The following is a 25325-nucleotide window of genomic DNA, read 5'->3' as shown; positions in this document are numbered from 1 at the left end:
AGAATTTGAAGAGGCTCATGATTCAGCCTTTGTTTTAGTTCTGATTCGTCCCAAAGCAGTGCAAAGTTCTCAGGCTGACCTTGCAGGGCAGTGCATTTCCAGCTATGTGACGCAGAACGTGGAGGGCCATGAAAATCTGCGTGAGAACGCTCAGACACCCACACCCAACTGAGCTGAAAAGCAGCAGCTTTTGAAGAGAAGATCGAGAGACACCAAGGAGCAATGCCTGCCCCCCACTTCCCTTGCCTCCACAGAGGTTCTGGCCAGAGCCCTCGCTTGGCTTTCCAAGTGAAAGCCACTACCCACAGCACTGAATTACTGAAAAATGGATGTTTATTGTCCCCGTGGGGTGCAGCCGAGTGAGCTGCTGTGGCTCCTCACAAGACTAAGAATGCCTGTTGAATGAACCATGAGCTGCCCCTGCCTTTTTTTTTTCTTTTTTCTTTTTTTTTTTTTCTTTTTTTTTTCTTTTTTTTTTTAAGTTTAATTGAATGTGGGAGAGACAGGTTTGGAACTGCTTTTGGGTGATGGCAGAGGAACTTCTCTTAAGTAATCTGGGGTGGTTCCAAAAGGCATTCCAGTTCGCAGAAAAATAGGTATTACTAGTCATTGCTTATATGCTGTGAGTTGAAAGATTAATAATTTTCTCTGCCAAAGTTTACAGGCAGCCTTTACCATGACATGGTAGATCAAATACATGTTCTTGCCTGGGCAGCTGACCTGATTTGAACTCAGTAAGTGTGGCTCTCACTGATGACTACAGTTTTGGAACAAATACTCTGCTCTGCTTTTTAAAGCAACCTTCCCCTTGTAGAGCATTAACCAGACTCTCAAGGCCATTTCCAGGCACCTTGTGCCTTTGGTGCCTTGGCAAATTATTTAGACCCAGTAGGTGTAAGCAGCCAGATGACAGAACTGGATTGAGACGAGAGATAAGGGAGTAGCTGGCCCGTTTTGCAGTCAGACCTTCCCCTAAATAAGGACAACTCCCAGCTGGTGCCAATGGGAAAAACAACTTGATCCTTCCATTTATTCCTCTGTACTCCATTCCTCTTCCTTTTTCACTCTTGGCTTGCATGCTGCAAAAAGACAGTTTAGAAATAGCTGTTCTTACATGCTCAGGCTGTTTGATTTTGGAATTTGGCATTGGTTTTACTGGAGACAGAAGAGCACCCACGAGCACAGAATAAAACAGCCCATCCCCGGCGAGAGCTGCAGCAGAAGGGAAGAGTGAAAGGTGCAGGAGCTGAGCATCATCCCCTCCTTAATCAGAGTTTCTATTGAAGTCAATGACCTAGATTTCTCTGACTTCAAATGGCTGCTTTCAGAGAGCTTGCTGGAGGCACGGTGCTGGGGAAGGTCAGGCAGAATTTAGCCTGAAGAATTCTGCATGCATAGGCTTATCAGCTCGGGATCTGTACAGCTCGATACTGCAAACCCCGTGCTCTCCAACGAGCTCTCTCAAAGTCACTGAAGTGACTGCTGCCCTGGGCTTCAGGCTTGCTAGGCTGCCCTAAGCTTGGGATTTCTTTCTGTGATCAGTTCTGTGACATCCACCTTGCTCCCAGGTTTCCTACTTAAAAAACCAAAATGCAGAAACACAGATCAGTTTTTAATCCCATGGGTTTAAATTATTAAGGACCCAGAAATGTGATAAACCTTTCTTATCTTTGGTAGGAAAGCCTGACCTTCTGTGGGAGACTGGGAAAATTCCTACAGACAAAAATCAGGGTTCTAAACATAAAGGCATTAAAGTCATGCTATGTCTCCTTATGAAAGAATTATTTTAGCAGCAGCAAGTAATGCAGAAATCCACATTACTAGCTGTATGCTGTTTGTCCTGCAGGTTTAGATTCATTAAATCTTGTTGATGAGACTGGGGGGGTTCTTTCCCCCCTCTTTTTTAATGCACTCTCAGTTTCATGCAGTACCTGAGCAGACTCCTGACAGTGCTGCCAGCCCACAGTGCCCTTCCTGGGTACCCCAGGTACCCCCAGCCAGGGCATTCTGCTAAATTACCACCTCTCTTATTCGCATTATGGATTTTTTAAAAATGTATATTCCAACCCAGAATCAGCTTTATTTATAGAGAGCATCCCAAAGCAGAGTTTCAGTGGCATGGCTGGGTGTTTATGAGAAGGAAAAGGAGGTGATTTCCCATAATCATATATGCTTTGTCTTACCAGTGTCCAGGGTAACGCAAGACAGAGTAGCTGCACACTGGGGACTGTGCTCCGAGGGACAGGGACAGATCAGAGCCCTCCTGCCTCTCCTCTGCTGGAGTCAGCAGCTCTGCAGAGTCCTGGTGGCTCCTCTGCAAGCTCAGGCTCATTGCTTGTGTCTCCTGTGAGGACAGATGTGCACAGAGACAAGGTACACTGAAAGAGACACCTCATGTTTGCCATTTCAAGCAGCGCTCAGCTTTGTAAAGTTTTTCTGCATTAAAGCGAAATGTTGAAGTTAACTGAGATGAATACAATGATAGCTGGCAGCTGTATCATAACAACCCCTCAACATACACAGGCACAAGGAAGCAGAGCAGCCCTGCTATTGTTTGTTGCTTTATTCTGCCTTTGACTTTTTTTTTTTAATGCCATGATTTCTTTTAAAGTTATCTTCTCTGATCTGCAGCAATGTGGGTGCATAATTGACTGTATTTGGACTAAAGATATTCTTGTCTGTATGTTCTCCTGGCCAGGCATTTAGACTACAAGCTGTATGGAAAGCATCAGGCAGAAAGTTATGCAGAAAACATCAGACAGAACTGGTTTAATATTAAACCAACTTTGTAATATTTTTATTCCCATTAATTTTTAAAGCCTTTAAAAAAACCCCTTATTTAATTGACTTGCAGAATAAATTGGTTTTGAAGGCTTACAACTGGCATTTTCATAACAAGTTTCTTGGGTTTGGGGTTTTTTCTTTGTTTTTTTTTTAACTGCCAAAGGGCATAAACATATAATTTTCTATAGCCACCTGACAGCATCCATGCAGGGAAATAAAGATGTCCTTCTCCTGTATTTTTTCTTAAATGACTTTGACCTGGAGAACACATTATGTTGATTGGCATGAGAAAGAAGGCTGTGATCTTATTTTTACTGTTTGTTATAGTGGCTTCAAACTTATCAAAGAAAGAAATAGAGATTTTTTAGATGGCTGCTTGCCAACAGCACTAATCAGAATTTTAATGAGATTTTTCAAGGCCTAAATTAGGTCTAATTAACAATATATAAAGCTAATGTATAATGCCATAGAAGGATGTAGCCTACTGCATATAGAATGGGTTCTGATCTCTTTAAAAATAGAAAGGTTGAACAAAACGCACATTTTTATGCAGGTTTACATATCTGCAGCTCTCTGGTATTTTTACTGTTATGCCTTAATTAACAAATTGCCTTTGGAAAACGTGGCCCTCAACTTCATAATAACTTTGGCAGCTCTGCAGGGGAATAGTGCAGGTTCTCATGGCTGAACCCCCTGTGTAGTTTCCACTGACTGACACAGACTCCTGGGTCCTACAGTGCTCCCTTTGCCATCCTCCTGTCTCCATTTGGCCCACGTGTTCCCATTGTTTGTGAGAGAGAACTGGCCTGGGACTCCCATTTCCCAACCAGCACTAAAGGCAGGGTTATATTTAGTCCACACACACTGTTTTTCTCCAACAATTTAAGACAGAAAATGATTAACAACTCGAAAATGTCATCCTCAAAGCGCAACCTTCTTTCTGCCCCCAAAGGGTATTTTGTGCAAGGACAGATGAACCAAAAGGATTTTTCTCTATACAGGAGTTTGTAGTTATTTGTGATACCACAATTCAGTTCTCTCCTTGTCTGTCTGAGCTGTTACATATAAACTAAAAAAAAAAAAAATCTTGAATCCCAGTCGTTCATATGAAGCTTAATGCAATTAAACACCTCAAAGTAGGGAATTGCTGCTTCTGCCTAAGTAAACATTTTTATTCACATACTCAGACCATTAACTGGGAACCGTCTTGCAAAGCCTCTTTCCAAATTTCATGTTTAGTAAACAAATCTCATTTCTTTATGCCAGATAAATCAATACCTCTTCTGATTCATTTAACTCATGAAAGATGACCAGCAGCAGTAACAATGGGGGCAAAGAGCCCACTGAAACAGGCCAGAACAGAATGAATATAAACACCAAAATAAACTCTGCCCCCTCACAAACTTGGGGTCATCAGTTCTGTGCTGTTGGGCTGAAGTGTTCAGAACACTTGAGTGGAACTTTAAGTGCTGCTCCAGAACAGGTTCATCTGCAAAGCTGTAACCAGAGCTTACACTAATTAATAGAATCTGTAGTTAATGAGGCAGTCTGTCAACTGACCATAAATGTTGAACCAACATCAGACAGACTCCAAGGAAGCTTAAATAGCCATTTCAGATGTGTATTTCTTGAAGTGTTTAAATAAATATATCCACATCAAGTTTAAGGAAAGAGCCAAACCACAGGGCAGAGGGAGCCAGAATCATTTTGCATCTATTACAACACTCAGGATAATGTTTGGGTTGATTTATAGGGAAAATATTTGGTTTTCAGCTGGAATTTTGGTAACTCAGAACAGATGTTCACAATGTTGGAATACTGTCTGCCCATGCAGCTCTGTTAAATCAAGTGCTGTTACACATTTAAACTCAGCTAGGAAAAAATTAATAGACTGTGAAATTGCTAATCTTACAAAAGGTACATATTAATGGGATTCCAATTTGATTATCTTTCCATTATATCAGAATCTCAAGCCATACAATAACACCTGTGAAAAACTACCGGAGTTCTCAAGGCATCAAGAGCAGAGAGTTAATCTGGTTTGTGACCCTGAATGGAGAGGGAGTGCTTGTCTATCATTTTTTTCAAAGTGTTTTTCAAATTGTTGAACCGAATCAGCTTTCTTACTTTTTTCCCACCTTCCCTGAGCCAGGGGATATTTAAACATGTGGAGCGAAGAAGGTTCTTGTAATGAGAGAGTTATTTGTACCTCCTAAAAATCATTAAGAATTCGGTAAAATATTTTTTAAAAGTCCTATTTCTATCTCTTAAAGACCTCTGACTGCAGAGCAGCCGTGAAGGCAGCTCCCTTTCCCCTCTGATTCACTCACATCCATCACCACTCAGCCGGAGGAGGAGCGGGAGGGCGACTCCACCCTCGTTTCCGTGGCCGGGGGAGCAGCGTGGTCTGAAACCCACGGACGGCTTTGCATTCGCGCCGGGGGCACGGGGCTCCCCTGCTCCGAAGCAAATGACACTTCTCTCAGTTTGGAGAGGCTGCCTTTTTTCCTTTTTCCCTTTCCCCCTTTTTGACTAGGCAGGCAAGTTGCAGTCTCCACAAGCGCAAACATCCAAAACTATTTGCTGATGCGAATTCCAGGCTGCCAGCAGAGCTCTGCCTGATGTCTTTACGAGGGCTGCGATTCCTTCTAGGAACTTTCAGATGGTCTAGTGCCGTGTTCTTCCTTCCCAGGAGAGACCCAAATGAGGTGGCGTGTAGCTGTTTAATAGCTATCCCATTTGCAGCCACCTTTCCCTCCTGTGCCATCACTCTGTTCTTAATAGCCGATGGCACTGCCCGTGTCAGTGGCTTGTTCCTGAGTGAATCAAACATTTTGAATTACTGTAAGCTGAGCTCTTGCAGTTGTACCCAGCCATGTTCCCTCCCTGCTTTGGTGCCCTCATGGCATGGCATGATCCCTCCTTCAGCCCGGGATGTGCTGCCGCTGCCGGGGTGCGATGTCCCTGAGTGCCACCACCTGGGACAAGGGGAGGCAGAGCAGGGGCACTGTGGGGTCTCTCCTGTTCCACACCAGTATCTCATCCTGAGGGATGCACTGGTAACGCCGGGAGAAGTGGAGTCTCAAGTTCGTTGTGCAAACGCAGTACAAATGCAGATTTTACTCAAGTGTGCTCCTTGCAGGCAAGTTCGTATTTATAGCGGTGCCATGAGTCACCTCCTCAGGTACCATGGATACAGAGTCCCATCCGCTGGCTCCATTCAGCACAATCAGCCTCTCACAATACTCTGCATTTGTGCTTGTACAACTCGGGGATTGTTTTTCTCTTTGGGGAACTCCTTCCTCTTTGTCCTGGAGCCATCGGGCAGGGCAATGCCTCCATGGCCAAGAATCCTCCATGCAACAGAAACAAAACGTCATCTGCTGCAGACTTTTAGACCAGATTTTCGGAACATTTCTCTGATACTTTGCTCAGACATCCAGCATCATTACTTTATCTCGATCATTGTCTAACTGACTTGTCTACTATTCTGTTATGTAAATTCTTTCCTGGAAAACCTGTCCTTTCTGAGAGAAGCTCATATTGTCTTATTATTTTTATTTTTTTGAGCAGGAGATAAAAAAGTTGGAAACCATTTTTTTACTACTGTTTTTGAAGAATAAAATTTTCTTATAATTTAAACCTTTACACTTGATCTGGAGCCTTCACTTATTGAGACAGTTCAGTGCAGGGGTAGAAGCACCAGGCTGGTGACCTCAGCTCTCCGGCCCCTGCCACCACTTGCTGCATGACCCTGGACAAGTCACTGAGTTTTCATCAGTGTTGTCTCTCTCTTTGTCCGTTTCCTGTAGGATCAGGTAGGGGGATCTTAAGAGGGTAACACCTGTATGCCAGGTGAGTATTTGCCAGAGTTAACTGTGTGATTTCTTATATCTGTAAGGTAACAAGGTCTGTTATGACACCGACAGGTTGCAAACCTCTTATACACAGCAGCCAGGTACTTGTTTCCAGTAAGAAGTCTTACAGCAGTACATTAGATTTCACTGAACGTCACAGTAACGTTCTCTTGTCTCTCAAGCTCTGTCACTGAGCTGCTCAGAGGCTGCTCGGCAGTGTCTGCTCAGTAACAGCGTCAGCATCGACCTCAGTTACTGCAGATTTCTGCACAAACCCTCTCACAATTGTTCCTCATAGGAAAACCGAACTGCTTAGATCCCGGCTGGATTTGGGGGGTTTGATCCTGACAGGTGCTGGTGGCTGTTGAGAGCTGAGCCACCCTCAGCCCCTCGGAGCAGGTGATGAACACTGCTGCTGCGGGTCCAGCCTGGGCCAGGGAGACTGTGAGATGCTCTCCTGCAAGAAAACACCTTGATTGCTCTGTGTTGTGAGTAGGTGAGACTGATTTACTTAAGAGTTGCACTGAGGTCCTTTGGAAGTCATTCAAAGGCTTTATTATGCTAAGATTAGTAGCTCTTGAGTAATCTCTACTAGAACAATTCACTCTCACTGTTGAAACTTCGCAGCTGCTACAGCTCCCTGCCATAGAGACTGGGTTTGAATTCAAAGAAATCTGTGGAAATGTCATACTTCTGGCAAAAGGGTCAGAAGAGGGTCCATGGTGGTCCATACAACTGGCTTTTCTGGAAAGAGAACACTGGCTTTATTATAAACACAGGATTTGCTGTCATCTGAGTGTGCTTGTAAATTTGAATAAGAAGTAAAACATGCATGAGTTCATGGGAGAGGATCCTGTAACTAACACACACTGCAGTTGCAGACATAAAATGCTGTGGTTTTGCTTTGTTTAGAGAACAAACTTTTCAGCAGAGACCCCTTTGTGATACAGCAGCAGCACCAACAGCACTGATGGGAGTTTGAAATCAACTAAAAAAAACCTTAGGCTTTCCAGTTTTATAATAGTTAACAGGAGATGTGATTTCTTTTTAGTATTTTTAACACTTCCCCTCAAAATTACAAAAATCAGACTGATTTTTATTCCAGGTTGCAGGTGCTCCAGGCAGAGGACTTTGCCTACAAGAATTGAGCACCCTGGCAGCCTGTCCCTGGCTATCCCTGCTCACAGAGTGAGGCTGTGACAGAGAATGGCAGGAGCTATTCTGACTCAGAAGTCCTCCTTAATGTCACTTTCCTTTCATTCAGGCATGGCTTTCTTTTTTCTGTTCCACTAGCTGCTATTCCCTTTTACAAAGAAAGATCTCAGCTGGGTTTTCTGTAGCAGAACTTGCTCTGCTCGAGCCCTGTGTGCCAGCAGTCCCCCGGGTTTCAGGTGCTGTTTTACAGCTGTTCAAGTGCCTCTGTAAAGACCAGAGGGACAGCCTGGCACCGGGCAAATCCATCAAAATATTGTGTTTTTCAAGAGCAGTAAAATCTCATTCCAGCTCTGGATCTCACCAAAGCAGGTGAGGTTTAGTGACTTCTTGTGCCTCAGTGTTTGGATGATAAAGATGTTTGCCTGCCTTGAGAGCTGCAGAGGAATGATGGCATTCCCATGAGGATCAGCCTTGTTGTGAGCACAAGTGAGGCTTCCCTGGAAATGTGGTACCATTTCAAGTGGAGACTCCGGGGAGAAGTCTGCCAGCAGCCTTTTCATCTTCCCTGCACCCTGACTCATGAATAAACATAGGCAGAGAGGGAGGAGATGAAAAGCAGCCAGGACGGTGTTGCTGCAGAGCTGTGCATCTTCCCGGGCAGAGCCTATAAATGGCTCCTCTCTTTCGGGGCTACCCAGGGTTTTAGCAGGTGTTTCGGTGTCTCCCTGAAGGGAAGCAGAGCAGCCCATGGCACCCACGTGCTAAAGCAGCTCCACTGATTTTAGGTCACATTAACAGCAAATCTGTGGATTTGCTCTGCTCCCTCTGCTCCCGCGGCTCCAGGCATCAGCCGCGTCTGATCTGCCTTCAAGGGAGGCTGGAATCTGTTTGAATCCCAGTTATCTACAATTTTAACACGTACTCCACCCCCCAAAATTGTGTGAACCGGCACAGGGCTATCATGTGCAATAGTCTTAAAAATCTTGGCAGGTTAACTTTGAAGAAAATCTCTGGTTAGGCAGTAGTCCCTGCTAGCAATTACCAGGCTTTTATCTGTACCTATCAGTGCATTGTAAAAAAGTGGTTGTTACTCCCATTTTATAGAAGCAGATGTTCTAGGGACATCTGCATAGATTTAATGCAGAAACTGTATGCCTAAAAGGTGTTCTAGAAAATCCCTTCATTATCACATGACTGATTTTATTCAGTGCACCCAGGAATTCAGATCTGCTGGCTGTGCTTTGCTTCTCTTCTTGTTTTAAAGCAATAGTTCTGAAATTTTCATTTTGCTCCCTTGCTGAGGCAGAGGAGGAGCTGGAATGAGTCTTTTTTTTTTTTTTAGGCAAACTTTCAGGTATGGATTTATTCAAAACTTCTTGAGGTTTGATTTGGTTTTGTGATCAAGAGGTGCAGAAGTCACATTTGTGAAATCCAATTAGGCTCCAGCCCTGGCAGAGACACATGACATGAGGCACGTACATCCATCCGAGTCCCTGTGCCTCCCTGCTTCTAAAGCCCTCAGCCTCCACGGAACAGCTGTGCTTCTTATCTCAGGTATTTGGGATTACTGCAAACTCAATTTACCCACTTGGGAGCTGTCAGAGCTGCAGTCCGTCCCTTGGAAATGTGGTAGTGACAGAGAGAGGCAGCTGAGCACTGCGCTCCTCCAGGGGAGAGATCATGATCAGAACTGGGTAGGGCAGGAAAGCTGTAGATGGATGGAGCCAAGAACAATTTCTGGATGCAGTGGGCACAGAGGGAGGAGGCTGAGCTGCAGCTTTGGCTAGGAATTACAGCCTGCTCTGCACGTCTCTGCTGGTTCACCCCCCTGCCTGCAGCTGGAGCTTGTTGGTGCCTTTGCAGAGCACACGGGTTTTTTGGATTGAGGGCTTTCCACTACAATGAGCTAAAAGAGCAAGGAAGCACTCCCCTGGTAACACTCCCTAGGATCCAGCTCCCGAGCTCAGGGAGGTGGTGATGCCCCTGGCAGGGTGCCCCTGTCCTCACTCCAGCCCCAGAGCCCTTGGCTTGCCTTTCCCTTTTGGCTATAGCAAAAAAAAAAAAAAAAAAAAAAAAAAAAAAAAAGAACTCAATCCTTCTCCTTACCTGGAGAGCTGTAATTTCCCTCAGCAACATCAGAAGCTGAATTGCTAATTCCCCCCGTGCTCCAGGTGAATGTCCCTGGCCCAGAACAGCCCCCTGGGAGCACCCACTGGTGCTGTTCAAAACTTCAGTTATGCTAGCTACTGAGTTTTCTTATAAATGAGAACGTGCATTTTTATGAATGTGGTGAAACTACCAAGGCCTTTTCCTCCAGTTTCCTGTAAGTGGGTTAAATTGTGTATCCAAAACATCAGGACAGGCAACAATAACAAACCTGGTCTGAAACAGACTTCAGGGTTTTGTACCCAACAACCTCTGACCACAGCAGTAAAACACTCTTATTATCCTCAGCCAGCCGCAGGACTTTTCCTGTTAGTGAACATTTACTATTGATTTCATTTTTGGCTTTTGTATCATTCTCTGCAGGACTCTAAGTGGTTATTTGAAACAGCAGAGCATGCAGGACTGTGCTGCTTCAGCATCTACAGCCAGAATGGGTTAAGCACATTCATGGAGAATTTAGGCTCAAGAGACTGGACTGCATTCCCAAAGATGAGCAGAGAAAAGAGTAATTAACTGCATTTACACATTTTCAGTTAATACCAGAATGATTCCTTTCGGTTGCATCTTTGAATTAGCCAAGTAACAAGACAGCCATATTTTGACAGTTAGGTCCTATTTCCTGATCCTCTGAATCTTTATTATTTACAACACTTCTGCATTTAATTGGAGGAGTAATACGGTCTGAATGTGCCAGGCAGGTTCTTACTGGGCCTCTCGACTCCTGCTCATGCCATGCCATCAGTGATGAGCAGTTGTCTTTGGCTTGGAACATGTAACCCCCACGGTGACTAATTACAGTCCCTAATGATGGGTCCCCAGTGGCTCAGTCTGGAGATTAAAATGCGCAGCTCAGCCAGGGCCTGAGATCTCCCCTGTCCCCAGAGAGCCCCCTGCTCCTGCTGCTCTCTGGAACAGTGGGGTGGGAAAGGAACAGGGATGCATTACCAGCCTTTGGAGTGAAAATGAAAACATCAGCAGGAACTCCAATGCTTTGCTTTCCTAGGATCCTTTCTCTTTCCCATATAAATGCTGTTATTGTTATATTTCTGTTTCAGACCAGAAATATAATTTAATTTCTTTTTCCATTTCAATCACGTTTTAATGAGTTCTCTTCACATACAAAAGCAAGGATAGTTCTTGATGATAATAACAATAATTGGACCACAGGGAAATACTGACTGTGGGTAGCTGACAGGCAAGGTACTTGAGAGGAGATTAAGACATTTCTGATCAGAGTGTAGCTTTTGGGGGTCAGGGTGAAACAGTGACTTATCTAAAACAGCAGCAAAACTACTGATTTTTCATGGTTTGCTTTTAGCCAAGAAGCCTAACAATGAAACCAAAATTCCCCATAGTGACTGTCTGGAGAAACTGGATTCTTCCTCATCAGGATGAGGGATCATTTCAGCAACCTCCCTCGTTGGAGCCCTCAGTGAATAATAAGGATCATGTCGCTGCAGTTCAATGTCTCTATTTATCAACATCCTTCTTAAGGTGAAGGAAGAGCACAGCTTATGTTTGCTTTGGAAAAATGCTGAGCTGAATTCTCTGGAGTCTCGAGCGCCACTGTAAACACCAAACACATCACTGTCCTGGCTCGTGTGCTGAGAATTCCTGAGCTGCAAGATACAGGCAAGGAAATATCCTTAGACAGCAGTTAACCCTGCATATATTTAACCTCAGCTAATCCTGAAGTTGTAAATAGAGATCCTGGACATCACATCAAACATGGCCTTATGGCTTCAGGGCCAGCATTTGCAGGGGGCAAACCAACCTCCCAAACATACCTGGGAGCAGGAGGGATAAAGATTTTTTAATCCACTCTCTTTAAATGATAGTTTTAATTAGTTTGGGTTTGACTGATACTGTACCACAGGGACAGAATCAGCATTGGTTATCAGATTTCAACTTCCCAGCTTCATATTGGGAAACAAGAGGCTCCATTTATAACAGATCTTTGGCCCATGCCCTTTTTTTTTCAACTCTATTGACTTAATAATGAACTATACAAAACTCATTTCATCTTTGTAGGAAGTGAATTCAATACTATTATCTTGTAATAAAATATCTTAAATGAGTGTTGCGAAAACACCAACCTATTAAATCCATGCCAGATCAGCCACTGTTTGTGGAAAAAATCTAGAATGAGCAATAATCAAGCCACCAGAAAATATGAGCAGAGCCTAAATGGTACCACCTGTGAGCTGGCTGGTATTTTTAGTGTTACATGAAAACAATCCCCAGGGAAAGGCAAAGCTGGTTAGAGAGGACAAAGGTTAGGCTTTAGTCACCAGTATTTGATTTTTGGTACACTATCACTGCAAGCAGCCAGGGGAAAGATTTACTAAGGTATTTAGGTACCTAAACATGCCAAGCAGCATTTATAGCAGCATCTAAGTAGGTTAGGTGCCTAATTCCCATTAACTCCATGAACATGTTTAAGCTGCTAAACATCTTTGCAAAGCTGGGCCCAGTGCCTGGGCTGACAGGTGCCAGTCTGAACTGGTGTGACTGGGCTCATTCCCTGCAGGCTGGTGCTCCTTGGAGTGGGGAGTGTTGGTAACACATGAGGACCAGGAGCACAGAACCGAACAAAGGCTCCTGAGCTGACTTAAATTTTTGCTACTGACTTAAAGCAGAGCCACACAAAAGTCACTCAGAGCAGCACTTGCCAAAAGGCCACTGAATTTTGGAGCTTGGTTTGGAGTGAGCATTAATGCTCCTGTGTATCTTGAGCTGAGGGTTAAGAATCCCACCAGTTCCCAGAAAATGAAACATTTCACAGGCCAACCAGAAAAGCATTTTCCTGAGCTCCTGGAGAGCCTTGCCCACAGTCAGTCCTGCACGGCCCAGCCTGTTCCACAACCACAAATATTTTTCTTAAAGGATTTTCCTTTCCTTACCTCAGTGGCACCAGGCACCTCCTGAGTGTCAAAAATAAATGAACCAAACCATTTCTAAAGCAGCCTGTTACAAGAGGCATTTCAACAGACGGAGAATGTTATATGGGACAGATTCATTCCTACATAAAGGTTTAGCTTTATTAATTTAAAGGCTATAACATGCACTTTAGTATCTTTTCCACTTAATTTTTTAAATTCAGGAATAAAAATGAAAATTTTTTGTTTACAGCGTTGCATATGTTGACAACTGCTCTTTACAAATTTTGTTCCAAGTTATCCTAGAACCATTTTCTCAATATACACAGTTCAGATTAAGCAAAATAATATTCACAAAACTATTTCACCGAAAGGAAGAGACAAGGGGAGATCAAGAGAAATAACCTAGGAAACAAGTATGCCAGTGTACAAAAATAGATTGGAACATTTGGAGGTTGTAGGTAAGAAAATGTATTCTCAACCCCAGAGAATGTGAACTGGTGGATTATCTGAGGAGGGAAATGCTCACCGGAGCAGCTGAAGAGATGCAGAGATCTATTTCTAACATCTTCAATTTCTAGGCAAGTTTATAAGAGAGAGGGAGGAAGAGGCTCCAAGTTTGTGCCACTCTCATCTGTGGGAGGTGCCAGTGAGAGAACAGGCGGATTGTCCCCGTGCACAGCAGGCTGCGCGCCCGGCGCCATCCCCAGCGCCCCAGGAAGGGCAGCATGTGCAGAGCTGTCTTCCTGCAGCTGATCCAACAGAAGGACAGCTTTGAACTGCTCTCCATGGAGCCCCTGCTCGTGCAGAGCCTGCCTGAGCCACAGTCCCCATCCTGAAATAGCTGCTCCCCTTTGGAGCACCCGGCTGGCTGACACAAAGCCACGAGCAGAACGCATTGAGGCTGCAAGAGGCAAGTGATGGCTCAAACCTCTCCTGAACAGAACTGGGAAGCTGGAATCTATGTGCAGGCTGGATATCACTGAAGTATGAACAGAAAGTGCTGTCATAAAGCTTTCAAATGACTACTATGGCTACAGCAAATACCATAAAGAATTCAAAACATCACATATCCTCTGTGGGTCATGAGTCTGCGCCATTCTGAGAAAAGGGATTTAAATGAAAATGCTTCTGGAGCGTCCAAGCCTGAAACTGAAGCACCCGCTCTGTCCCTTTGGCCTGAGCTCTCCGGGAGCACAAAGGAGGCTGTGGAGCACGCAGGAGCCACTGGAGCAAATATGGCTAAACCATTCATGTATTATTGCTAGGAGAAGTTTTCTTAGAAATATAAGTTACTGTGGGTCTGCTGAGCAAGCTTTTTTCCCTAATCCACACCACCTGTGTAGATTCACAAATAATTTGGGTCTGACCTAGTTAAAAGTACAAAACAAATTTTTCCTATTTGCTTATTCAATGTACACTGACTTCTGCTTCCTGCAAAGGCCTCTTTTGTGAGCTTCAGGAAGAACATTTGGTGATGTGCTCTCCAGCTCTCAGGCCAAGCGCAGTCAGAAGCCTGACTTGGATTTCAAAAAAAGGTGAATTATTTTGGTTCAAAAGGATCAACTGTTCCAGTGAGCCTGACCTGGCAGAACTCTGCACTGCTGAGGACAGAGAGCGTGGTTGAGGCACCAGAACTGCAAGTGAGTCTGGTTTTCATATTCATTCCTCAGGGGACAAGGATTCTTAACTCCAATGCTACACCTGCTGAAGACAGACCTTAAAAAATGTGATTGCAGCCTGTACCTTAAACTGCCACAATCCCCTTCTCCCTCCTGCACTGAAGCACAGAGATAGTTTCCCTTTGGCATACCCATCAGTGCTTCTGCAGGTTCAGGGCTGTCTCATTCATTAGTAACAGCCACCATTATACACACAACACACACAAAAAGAGCCTCCAGAAAAATGTAGCACAGAATCATACATTTGAGAAAGCTGAGATCAGACATTGTGCTGTGAATAATGAGATTTAAAATATCCTGTGCTATTGAGGTACACAGAAACCTGTTCAGTTTGTGTTCATTAACTTGCACTAGCACCCACCATCATTTTCTTTATCCTCTTTAAAACATCACCAATGTGTACAAAATGATTTTGCTCTACTTAAAAGGCCAGTTCTGAGGAGGTGACTGATTTCTGCTGATCCTGGAGGTGGTTTCACAGGTTTCATTGTACTTGAAACTTCACAGCTTCCACTGAAGTATTTGATGTGTGTCTGTATCACTGTAGCAGAGTACAAAAGTAGAATAATTTTCATCTTGCCTCATATTGTTGTCAGAGTATGGTGTCCTCTATGAAAACTTTCTTTTTACTTGACAACTTATCAAAGACACATTTTTCTAAAGCTCAACAACCAATCTATAGAAGTATTTGTTCTAAAAGTCATCAGGGCTCCAATATTTGTAATAAATCCCTAAATTTCTAGTAGCAAAACTTATTTACAGATTTCTCCCACAGAAATAAGAATTTTCAGTTAAGTCATCTACATTATTCTCACTAGCATTGGTTCAAATACCCCACCTCACTTTGCATCTCTCAGTCAACCATCAGCTGGAATCTATCACCAGTGGTCCCATCTTGAATCTCATGTTGCTCAAAGCTGTGAAAATTTCACCTGACCTGAAAAATTCAGCTTCAGGTCAGGGAAATTATGGGTCAAGGGGGTAATCATGAAAAGACTGGACTGGGCCCTAAGGTGAGACTGATCCCTGCACACCAAACTGGGGCAGATTAAGGACTCCTGTGGCACCTGCATCCTTTGTAGCACCCATCAACAAACCCACCTCAAAAACAGCAGAACTTCCTTCAGCTTAAGGGGGAGAAATGTCACCAGGTACTACTACATCACACGAGAAAGTAGGTAGATTAAAACCTGTGCATCTTCTCACTAAGGGACTAAAAGCAGACAAACTACTCTCTGTCCACAGCTGTCCTCAGCTCTTGGGCCTGGGAAGGTCTCTGATCCCATCCTCCTCCTCCTCAGAGCAAAGCAAGCTCAGTGCGCTCGTGACGGGATGGATCCAGGACGTTGTCTGTGTCACGTGGCTAAAAACCAACAAGAAATGCTATCAGCAACCCAAAAGAGGCTTACCCACCCCAAAACAAGGAATTCCAGGTGGATTCTGGAGTTGTAACAATCATTATGACACCTTCAAACACAGAATTGTCTTTTTCTTGCTAGCTGTGAGATTTTTAAAAACAAAATGTGGAGTCTTCAGACAGCCAGAACCTGGACTGGAGATTCCATTTCCCAATGCAATAAAGAAAATGCTTTTGTATGAGACTCCTGATACAGACTGGTGACATTTATTGTTAATTACTGGAGCTGTAGACAATTAACGCAGCAGGGTATTAACATGGCCATCACACCAGTTCCAGCCTGAGGGAGGCAGGGTGGTCAAGAGGAAGTTGAGCAAATGTGGAATCACATCATAGAAACACACTCAGCTCTTTAGAATATGAACCCTGGAAGTGTCCAAGGCCAGGCTGGACAGGGCTTGGAGCAACCTGGAATAGTGGAAGGTGTCCCTGCCCATGGCAGAGGGTTGGAATGAGGGGGTATTTAAGGTCATTTCCACCCAAACCATTCTATGATTACTATTCTAGCATCATTAAGTAATTCCTCTTCTTGCAGAAAGAATGAATTAAAAAATGATGGTTTTTACATGTCTTCCAGCCCAAATTCTGGACGTGCTCCCACAGCCTTTACACATGTAATAAAAGGGTATCAGTGCTGATTTTTAATGTTTAAACCTTACACTTGACATGCAGGCTAAGCTGCTTTATAGTTTCTGGAAAGCTTCTGTGTGAATGGAAAGAGCCCAAGCAGGGCTCAGTAAGGACAGACACACGGACAGGTTTGGTGTCTGTGGTGAGAACATGCACACCTTATGAGTGGTGTGTGCATGTGAGCCATACTGTGTGTGGGCAACACACTGCCTCTTCTCCCTTCTGGAATAATGTGTTCTTGGGAAAGGAAATAGCTTCTTTTCACTTGGAAAAAAAAAATCTTGCTAATAAATTCACAGCTTTTATAGTCAAGTCAGTGCAAAGATTAATTTTGTAATATAAGTTCACTACAAGAACAAGCTGAAAAATACTGTAGGTATAATAAATACCACGAAGGACACACAGCTCTTCTCACGTCCTAGCACAGTGTCCCTCATGCCCAGGTCTGTACTCAATTTCCAGGTGCATTGCTTTAATTAAATTTGAAGTGCCATCAAGGAACTACTCTGGATTTACCTTTTCAAGTGAGAACAGGTTTTGTCTTTCTCTCTGCAAGAATGGTCTCTTGAATAACTGATTATGGAAACAGATACATTGAAGTAGGAATTCGAGCCAATGTTCCACTACACGGAGTGATGGGTTTGGGATCACTCTTCCCATCAACATGATCATACTATTCACACCTTTCAGCTGAGTGCACTGAGCTCAGAATCAGTTGGGTGTGATGAGTATGATACTGTTCACCAAGGGCTAAATATGATCCTAATGTAAATCCCAGCTGGAGCTGCTCTGAATAGGTAACCTGTGAATTCAGGCATTACTTCAACTCAGGCAATGCCTGAGCAAGGACCACACAAGGAAAACAAAGTGTGGAATATAAAGGCCATACCCTTGGTTCTCACACATTAAAAAAATACCAAACCCCAAAGCTCCAGTTATGTGTAAAACCAATTCAAGAAGTGCTCTTTTGGTGAGAGCAGGACTGGATGGACTCCATTCCTTCTTTTGTTACAAAATGTGCATTACTGGGGTTGTAGGATCAGTTTCACAGAGTTAAAACAAAAGGATAAATGAAAAACATGTTCCTACAGAAAATACACTGCAGCAGACAATGACCACTCTGAAGGACAGTAATTGTTTCATTCTAAGAAAGCAAATGTACTATTTTTACTAGGAATAAGAGCAACTTAGCAAACATTTCCAATGTTTACCTTTAGAAAGTCAGGTGACACCCAACATGAAGAACATGAAAAGAGTTGTTTTACAATGTTTTATGAGAGACTTGTGAATAAAGTCTGTCTAACCAAGAACATTGTTCCCATTATTCCACAACACTGGGAAATGCATGCATCGTATTTATATTATGAATATATTTACATTTGTAAATATACTCAGAAAAATATTTTGCTGCACATTTCTGCAATGTCTTCTATAACGTCAGGAAATGCCTTGTTTCCCAATTAAAATATTCAGTCAATAAGGCTTAGTACTGGAGATGTGCTCCAGATTGAAGTATCAGCATATGATTTATTGGTATAACAACATAGAACTATTTTCAATACCTGCAGAATTATGGGAGCTGAATAAACTGGATTCCATCCATTCCACCTCTGCCAATGCAAGATTTATTGCCTCCAGCACTATGTTTGTATTGCCTACTTTTATCAAACCATTTCTGAGCAATCCACTGCTGAATTTAAATAAGAACAAAAAGATTTTTAAATTTGTTTCTTTTTCCCATTTGTCTTCCTTGTGTAGCATGCCCTGACCTGCTGTGTACCTGAAGCCTTGGCTCCATTTTCTCCTGAGCATGCAGTATCAACCCTGTGAAGGGGGAGAAACTGCACAGGAGTAAAGGAAAGGCATCCACAGTTCTTTGATGTAAAAATTCTTTGCAAAGTGTTTCTTCCTCTTCAGATTTTTCTCCTACATACCCCAGGCAAATGACAGCATGCCCAACTTTCTGCTACTGCTGTAAGAACTTCAGTTTGCTCTCACACAAATTAAACGCACACAATTCTCCACATCTTCAGCAGTGCAAAATTGTGGCACTGAAATCTGGGTTACGATTCCCTGTATTTGATTGCGTAAGATTGTTTCATCACAGGTAAGAAAGAAAAGAACCAGTTTTCATTCATTTTCAAAACACCAGGGGCCAAGTTTTGCTCTGTTGTCAGTCTGCTGCTGCAAACACTTCTGATTTGAACCCAGCTCCTTTCAACTTGCTCTAAGACTTTATCCCATGGGCGATTCTCTTACAACAGTTTGGTTTAAACCCTTTGCCAAAATCCTTCCTAGGAAAAGAGCTCTTATAAATAAACATTAAGTCCAGATACCATGTCTCACATTGTAGACAGACACACACAATACGCACAGATTATTTAAGTACAGAATAAATGTATAAACCCTGCTGCTATTTATTTTTAGCTCTCCAAAAGTGCTGTGACTAAAGAGCTTTGACATAATCAGTCCGAAGAGATAATCCCAGATTTAGTGGTTTGCAGAACATTCTTGTATACACCCTCTCTGATTTGTGTGTTAGGGCCAGCAATAAAAAGTGAGAGAGAGTCCAAATCTACCTCTAGGTTTTGCTTAATTGATGCAATTGGTTTGAATATTAAAGGAATATTGGGAAAGCCAGCATTACAAAGTTTAAATGTACAACATTTTCCATTTGCAAATGTTCCTGTTCAAAATTTAACATCTTCAGAGCAATTTAACATCTTCAGAGCAATTAGCAACATTTAAAGATTTTTGGGTTTTCAAACAAATCACTGCTATCGGAGGGCAGCCAAATTTATTGATAGAAAACAAACATTTGATCTGGAAATATGTCAGTAGATTAGTCTGTCTTTTTAACATTAGCAAACTGCAGGACAAATTTCAGAGCTTGGGAAAACAAAACATGAGAACAGAGGGATGTTTTGGCAAAGAAATAGTAGTGGATTATTCAAATACCATTATAATTACTCTCCTTATGGCTCTTCCTTCTTCACATGGAAAATTATTTCTTTTAAAACTACAACCGCAGACAATATTTTAAGAAAAGAGTAACTCAAAAATTTGGAGAAAGGCTAATGGAAAAAATATTTGCACCTTGTTTTTAGATTTTTAGCATCATCAAGACATCTTTTTCACTTTAAATTGTGCTCTCCAGCCAGGGCCAAACTCTGGAGCCTAACAGGGAATTGTGAAATCTTGCAGACACCACAAGTGCTGTGGGTCTCGGTGCAGGATGTTGAGCTACAAACCTGACATACAGCATTCTTGGAAGTTGTTTCCCCCCCCCCCTTTTGACATGAGATGACATTGACAACACCTGGCTCAATGTTTCAATTGCACCACTGTTCCTGAGCTTTAAAAGGAGCTGTCTTGTGCAAGACCCATTTGTTTGAGATCAGTTCAGGAGAGGAGATGCAGCCTTAAGCAATTAGTCAGTCAAACTCTCCTAATGAATAGGGACCGTTACTCATTAGGGGCCAAAAAAGATTTAGTTGTATCTGAACTTAAAAAGCCGAATTCTGGCCTCAGATGAGCCCTGTTCTTCTCTACCAAACTGAGCAGTATGGAAGACGAAAGTGAAACTCTGCTTGTGTAAAACAACACAAACCCCATGTCTTCCTCCTTAATGAGCATACCCCATAAACTAAATCCATGTAATCCATAGCAGTAATTTTGCTAAACTTTTAATCTTCTCTTCTTCTTCATTTCCCAATCTTCACTAGCCCTTTAACATACAATAGTGCTCAGCTGAAGAATATTGATGCTTGATGAAGCTCTTCCTGATCTCTGCACAAAACCTCTGCAAAGCCCTGGTGGCCCCCAGTGCTGCTGAGAGCCTGAGCCAGGGGCACTGCACACCCTGTGGGCTTCACCCTTTGGTGTATTCACTGTTGCTATTGAAATAATCATTAAAAAATGCAGCAAATAGCACTGCTAGATGTAGATGCAACAGGTTTGAAGGGGACATGCTCTACACTACCCAGAAATATATTCCACATTGTGCTTTGGTAGTTTTTAGACTTACATGCATCTCCCAGAGGGAAGGTTTGGAGTTCCTGTGAAAGGAGTGTGTGCCATCTGCCAGAGGACTGGGAACATGAACTCCACATCCCCTCCTTACCCACTGGCATGCAGGCCCTGGGCACTGCTGGCTTGGAGGCTAATAAGGGCCAGAACTATAAGAAAATAAAGAACAATGCCCCTGAATGAAGATCCTGAAACTTAATCCTTCATGTAGAGACTCTGCTGTCCTCCCTGCTTGCTCTTGCACAGGCTGTGTGTCACTCTGTGCTGGACTCCACATGGCTTCTCAAGATTTGCTTGAATTACTGCCTTTGTCTTTCGTTTCCAGGCCTTTCTGTTCCTGTTCCCCTTGTGCTTGGGAGAGCTCTTTGCTTTGCAAGGATCCTTCTTCCCTTTCAAACCCACTGTCCCAAATTCCACTCCTCAGAGAAGGTTCTCAACTCTTATTCTCATGCATCTCTAAAGCAACCCTCTTAAGCCATGATCAGAATTCCTTGGGCATGTTTGGAAATGTTGTATAATTAGAAAATACACAACCAAACATAGATCCTGCATACAAGCGGAGCAGTCCCAGCTTGCAGCAGCATCTTGAGGACCTTCACATCCTGGCAGGGAGAGAGAATCACCCTTCCCAATGAGAGCAGGTCGTAATGGAGCATCTACAGGAGTTCCAGGGAGCTGCTGCTCCTGAAGGCAGTTCATGGGATCATGGCAATAGCCGGCCTTTAGTTACCCTGACATGGCTGTGGAGTTTAGATAAATACATCAAGATTTGGTAGGCAGGATGCTTAAAATGCTGGAAGTGGGCTAACTCTGTTGCCCTCAAATCTCTACTTGCTTCTAAATCACTCTATAATTCTATTAAATGTAACGTGGAGCTGCTGGTGCTGCACCTCACACATTTTGGGAATGCACTCCTAACTTGAACCATTTCTCAGCTTTCCAGAGCCAGTGCTTTTAATACTCTGCTGTTGTCCCTTATGAACCTAAACTTGGTATTCATTTTTTGTTTCTTCTTCTCTTAGAGCCAGCACACACCTGCAGAGCCAGCCAAGGTGTCTGCATTGGCTGGAAGCCCCTTTGGAAAGGACAGTGGTTGGAAAGCAGGTATTAAATGCTGTCAAGCACTGGAAAACTCTTGCTATTTCGAAGAGCAAATGCTGGGAGGATCTGTGAGGAATAACTTATTCTGAGCTGTAACTAAAGCATTTTCATTTAGCGGGTAAGCAATCAGAGCAAAATAAAACAACTGAGTTACATTGATGGAAGTATAATCTATCTATCAATCAATCAATCCTGAGAGCATCTAGGGATGACAGTTTCCAGACACGAATCCTAAAGGCAGTTTGGGAAGGGTTTTTGCACTGCATTTATCAAGATCAGATTATTTGAACTGGAACATTCATTTTTTCTTTTTCCTTTTTTGTTAAAATTCATTTAAGCTGTACCCTCTTTCAAGACATTTCAAAAGACCATACAACCTCTAATAGTACCCCAGGAGATGCTGGGCAGGTCCTGGAAGATGTCAGTGACCTTAATTTTACTGGCTGTAATAAAATCAAGAGCACTTGTCACCTCATGGAGCTGTGTCCTGAGGCAACATAAATGTTTATTGTATTTCCCTCCCGGATTGCAGATTTTGCTTGAGTATTAATTAAAGATTGAGGGATATAAAGTGAAACCCCAGAAGACAGTCTTGCTATTTACTCCTTGATTAAACCAATTAAACCCTTGTCTACTCAGAAAAATCTATGAGCCATTTCAGCGGGCAGCAATCACTAGGAAGAAGATTTATCCAGCCAAATAGTGTGTGCTGCATCATTAAAAATTGTCAACAATAAACAAATGGCCTGAACTAAAATAAAATCAGTACAAAAGTATCTGAGCCAAGGCTGAATCAGAACTAAGGTCTGAGTGACAGCACAGGCACTTCTCAGCTTGAAAGTGCTACCTGAAATCTGTTTCCCCAGTACCATCCAAGTGCTGTTCCTCTGGAAGTGCTGGTTTAATGTGTGCAGTTACTCACAGTGCTGTCTCTAAGTGAGCTGCATAAAAATTCTGGTGCTGTGTATTCGCAAATGCATCAGAGCATGTTGAAGGCTACTGTTTAAACTCCTTGTGTACTAAACTGACATGAACCTGGAGCAGTGATTTTGCTCCAGATGAAGCACATCCCAAAAAACCTTGCTGTGTGCTTTGATCTGCTTCCGATGGCCCTCCCAAAACCCAGGGAGCAAAATAATTTCACTTTCTTGTGTTTTCTCACGGAAGAAATTTTAACAGATGCCTTCTGTGACAGGCCAGAAGCTGGACAGAGTGTGCAGTATCTGCGGAAGCTGAAAGAATGTTTCTCCATTTTGGTTCTTGATATTAGAAAACAAACAACCTCTCAGGAAAAAAAAGATTGCCCAACCAAAAGCAGCTTAAGGTCTTAACATTCTTGTATTACAAGCTCATGTTATCATAAAATCCAATGCCAAGTTTCCTAGTTCTGCATCTGAGATTATTTTCCTTATAGTCATGGAAAATGATTTCAGTGAGAATCAGAGAAACTGAATTCCAAAAATCCAAGCGAAACATGTCAGGACTACCCAAATTCACGTGGTTACATCTGAGGTGTGTGAACTGATGCCAAGCTGATGGATGGAGACAAATTTGGATCCCTGTACATTGAACAGCAGTAATAGCAGGTAGCACTTGGTTAGTGCTCAGCCAGTTCTGTTTAATATTTGCCACTACTTGTAACTATATAACTATTCTTTATTTTCATTCAGGAGAATTTGAGGATGACAGGTAAAAGGAAACATTTTCAAAAACAACCTCCTTTTTTTTTTGTGAAATGTAAAATAGGAAAGGTCCAAATTTTAAGAGACGTAAAGTAACTGCAGCTTTCTTTGAACTCAGTGGAACCAGCACTGCATGCCTCAAATTACCCATTCCTACCCACAAAACTTCAGAGTTAAGATGGGGACACCTACAGTGATGATTTGATAACTGCTAATTTTGGTGCAAGTAACTTGCCTACTGCTTTACAGGGAGCTGGGTGCAGAGCTGGCACTGGATTCAGTCCAGGGGAATTTCAATTCCATGTTGAAATCAGTATGGCAGATCACGGGTTTTCTTAGTCTGCTGCTCTGAACTGACTGAAAATTAAGTGGAACATACACAAGTTTATTTCTACATCAGGTCTGCAGTGATTTGAACTTCACTGAAGTCTTCTAGCAAGGGCAACTCCAACCCATGCTGAGATAACCTGCAGGTAACCAGGATATTGTAATATTACCAGAGTATTCAGGAATGAGCTGAACACACCTCAGTGTGCTGGGGTTTGGATCCTTCATTTATAGAGCAGTAGAAATGTGCAGAGAACATTTATAAAAGGAACAAATTTGTATTTTCAAGTTACCATGCAGTTAAGTAAAATCAACTGTGATTTGTTTTCCTTTTACGATGATACCTTTAACTGTAGTGCTGTAAAACATCCATGTTTATACTACAGAAGTTCTTCATCTATCACACATGCTCTGCTATTCTTAGCTCAGCTAAAATGATACACAGTTTCTATGAATGCCCAGTTTTCATCAAAATGAATGGTGTCTCTTTCCCAAGCAAGACCAAACAAAATACAATTTTATAGAATATCTAAGTACGATGTGTCTGCTTTCCAAGTAGAAACCTGATTTCTTAGGCATGATTTAAAAATCCACTAGAACACATCATGTGTGGTTTTTATTAATCTGTATTTTTTAAGTATTGACTTTAGGCTTCTACTTAACCTGGAGCAAATTCTCCACCTTCCAATGGAGGCACCTGAAGTACACATGGCCTCCATGGGAAACTTCTGATTTTTAGATAAATTGCTGAAAGATAATCCTAAATGAAACATTACTGTTTCCCCTTTGTTGTAAGATAGAAAACATCACAGGCCCTAGTACATCTAAGGGAAAAGATCCCAAAAGTTCTAAAATATTTGAGAACTTCTACTTGTCTTTAACGAAAATTTAAAATAAGTGTTCTTGAGGAAAATAGTTGTTAGTGTGGAATATTTGGAATCTAGTTCTATTAAAATGCTAGAAAAACAGTGTTTACAGGGGTAAAATTCACAGCTGGTCCTTACAAACCACATACATATGCAAGGAGTGGGTGGGAGTGGGAGGGAGCATAGCAAGGCCCTACCTAATTTTAGGTGCCAGCCTCATGATACAGAGCTGCCATATGTTAAAGGTGAACATAGTGGGAGGATGAAAGAGATTAACTAGAATGGGTTTTCTAGGGAAAAATTAGTGTGTCCCAGCTCTGGGGTTTTATGCTGCTCCTGTGTGATTCTAAACTAGCATGATATAACCATTAATTAGCAGATATGGCCCTCCCTGGGAGGGCAGTTCTGCACAGAATCTTTCTCCTACTTGAAAGTTAAACCCAAAGACTCCTAATTCACAAAATAAATTCAGTGATAGAATGGACACTGTTTGCACTGCTGGATTTTAGTGCTAGAGCATGCAGCAAAAGTGAGATTTTGTTCTAGTGGTGGTTGGTTACAACACTTTGTTAACTCATTTAATGCCTGAACTAAGCCTGGGCAAAACCAGCCACATGAAAACTTTGAAAGTGAACAAGATGGCCTATCCCTTATTTACAAAACTTTTCCCATCCTAATGCCTCCCAGCTGACTGTAAGTGCTCTCACACTCATCTGGGTGTAGGTGATACTTTATGAGGGCTCATTAGCC

General features: G+C 42.6%; 1 protein-coding gene across 6 annotated transcripts in view; it reads right to left on the bottom strand.

Annotated features, from left to right (window-relative positions):
* Positions 1-484: 484 nt before the first annotated feature.
* The window catches only part of STXBP4 (syntaxin binding protein 4), an 80857-nt gene continuing 56016 nt past the window's right edge, over positions 485-25325 (bottom strand). For 4 of the 6 annotated variants that reach the window (XM_039562154.1, XM_019290753.3, XM_019290754.3 and 1 more), the window contains one exon: positions 12982-15886. In XM_039562154.1, the coding sequence (XP_039418088.1) occupies positions 15775-15886 (112 nt within the window). In that variant the 3' untranslated portion in view covers positions 12982-15774. Of the gene's footprint in view, positions 2345-12981; positions 15887-25325 lie in introns of those variants that run through there. The other 2 variants (XR_005603318.1, XM_019290756.3) reach the window with 2 other exon arrangements.

This window comes from Corvus cornix, chromosome 18 (assembly GCF_000738735.6).
Source record: "Corvus cornix cornix isolate S_Up_H32 chromosome 18, ASM73873v5, whole genome shotgun sequence".
In the NCBI taxonomy this organism is placed as follows: domain Eukaryota; kingdom Metazoa; phylum Chordata; class Aves; order Passeriformes; family Corvidae; genus Corvus; species Corvus cornix.
Note: the sequence above shows the minus strand (reverse complement) of the source record. Positions and strands in the feature narration are given on the sequence as shown.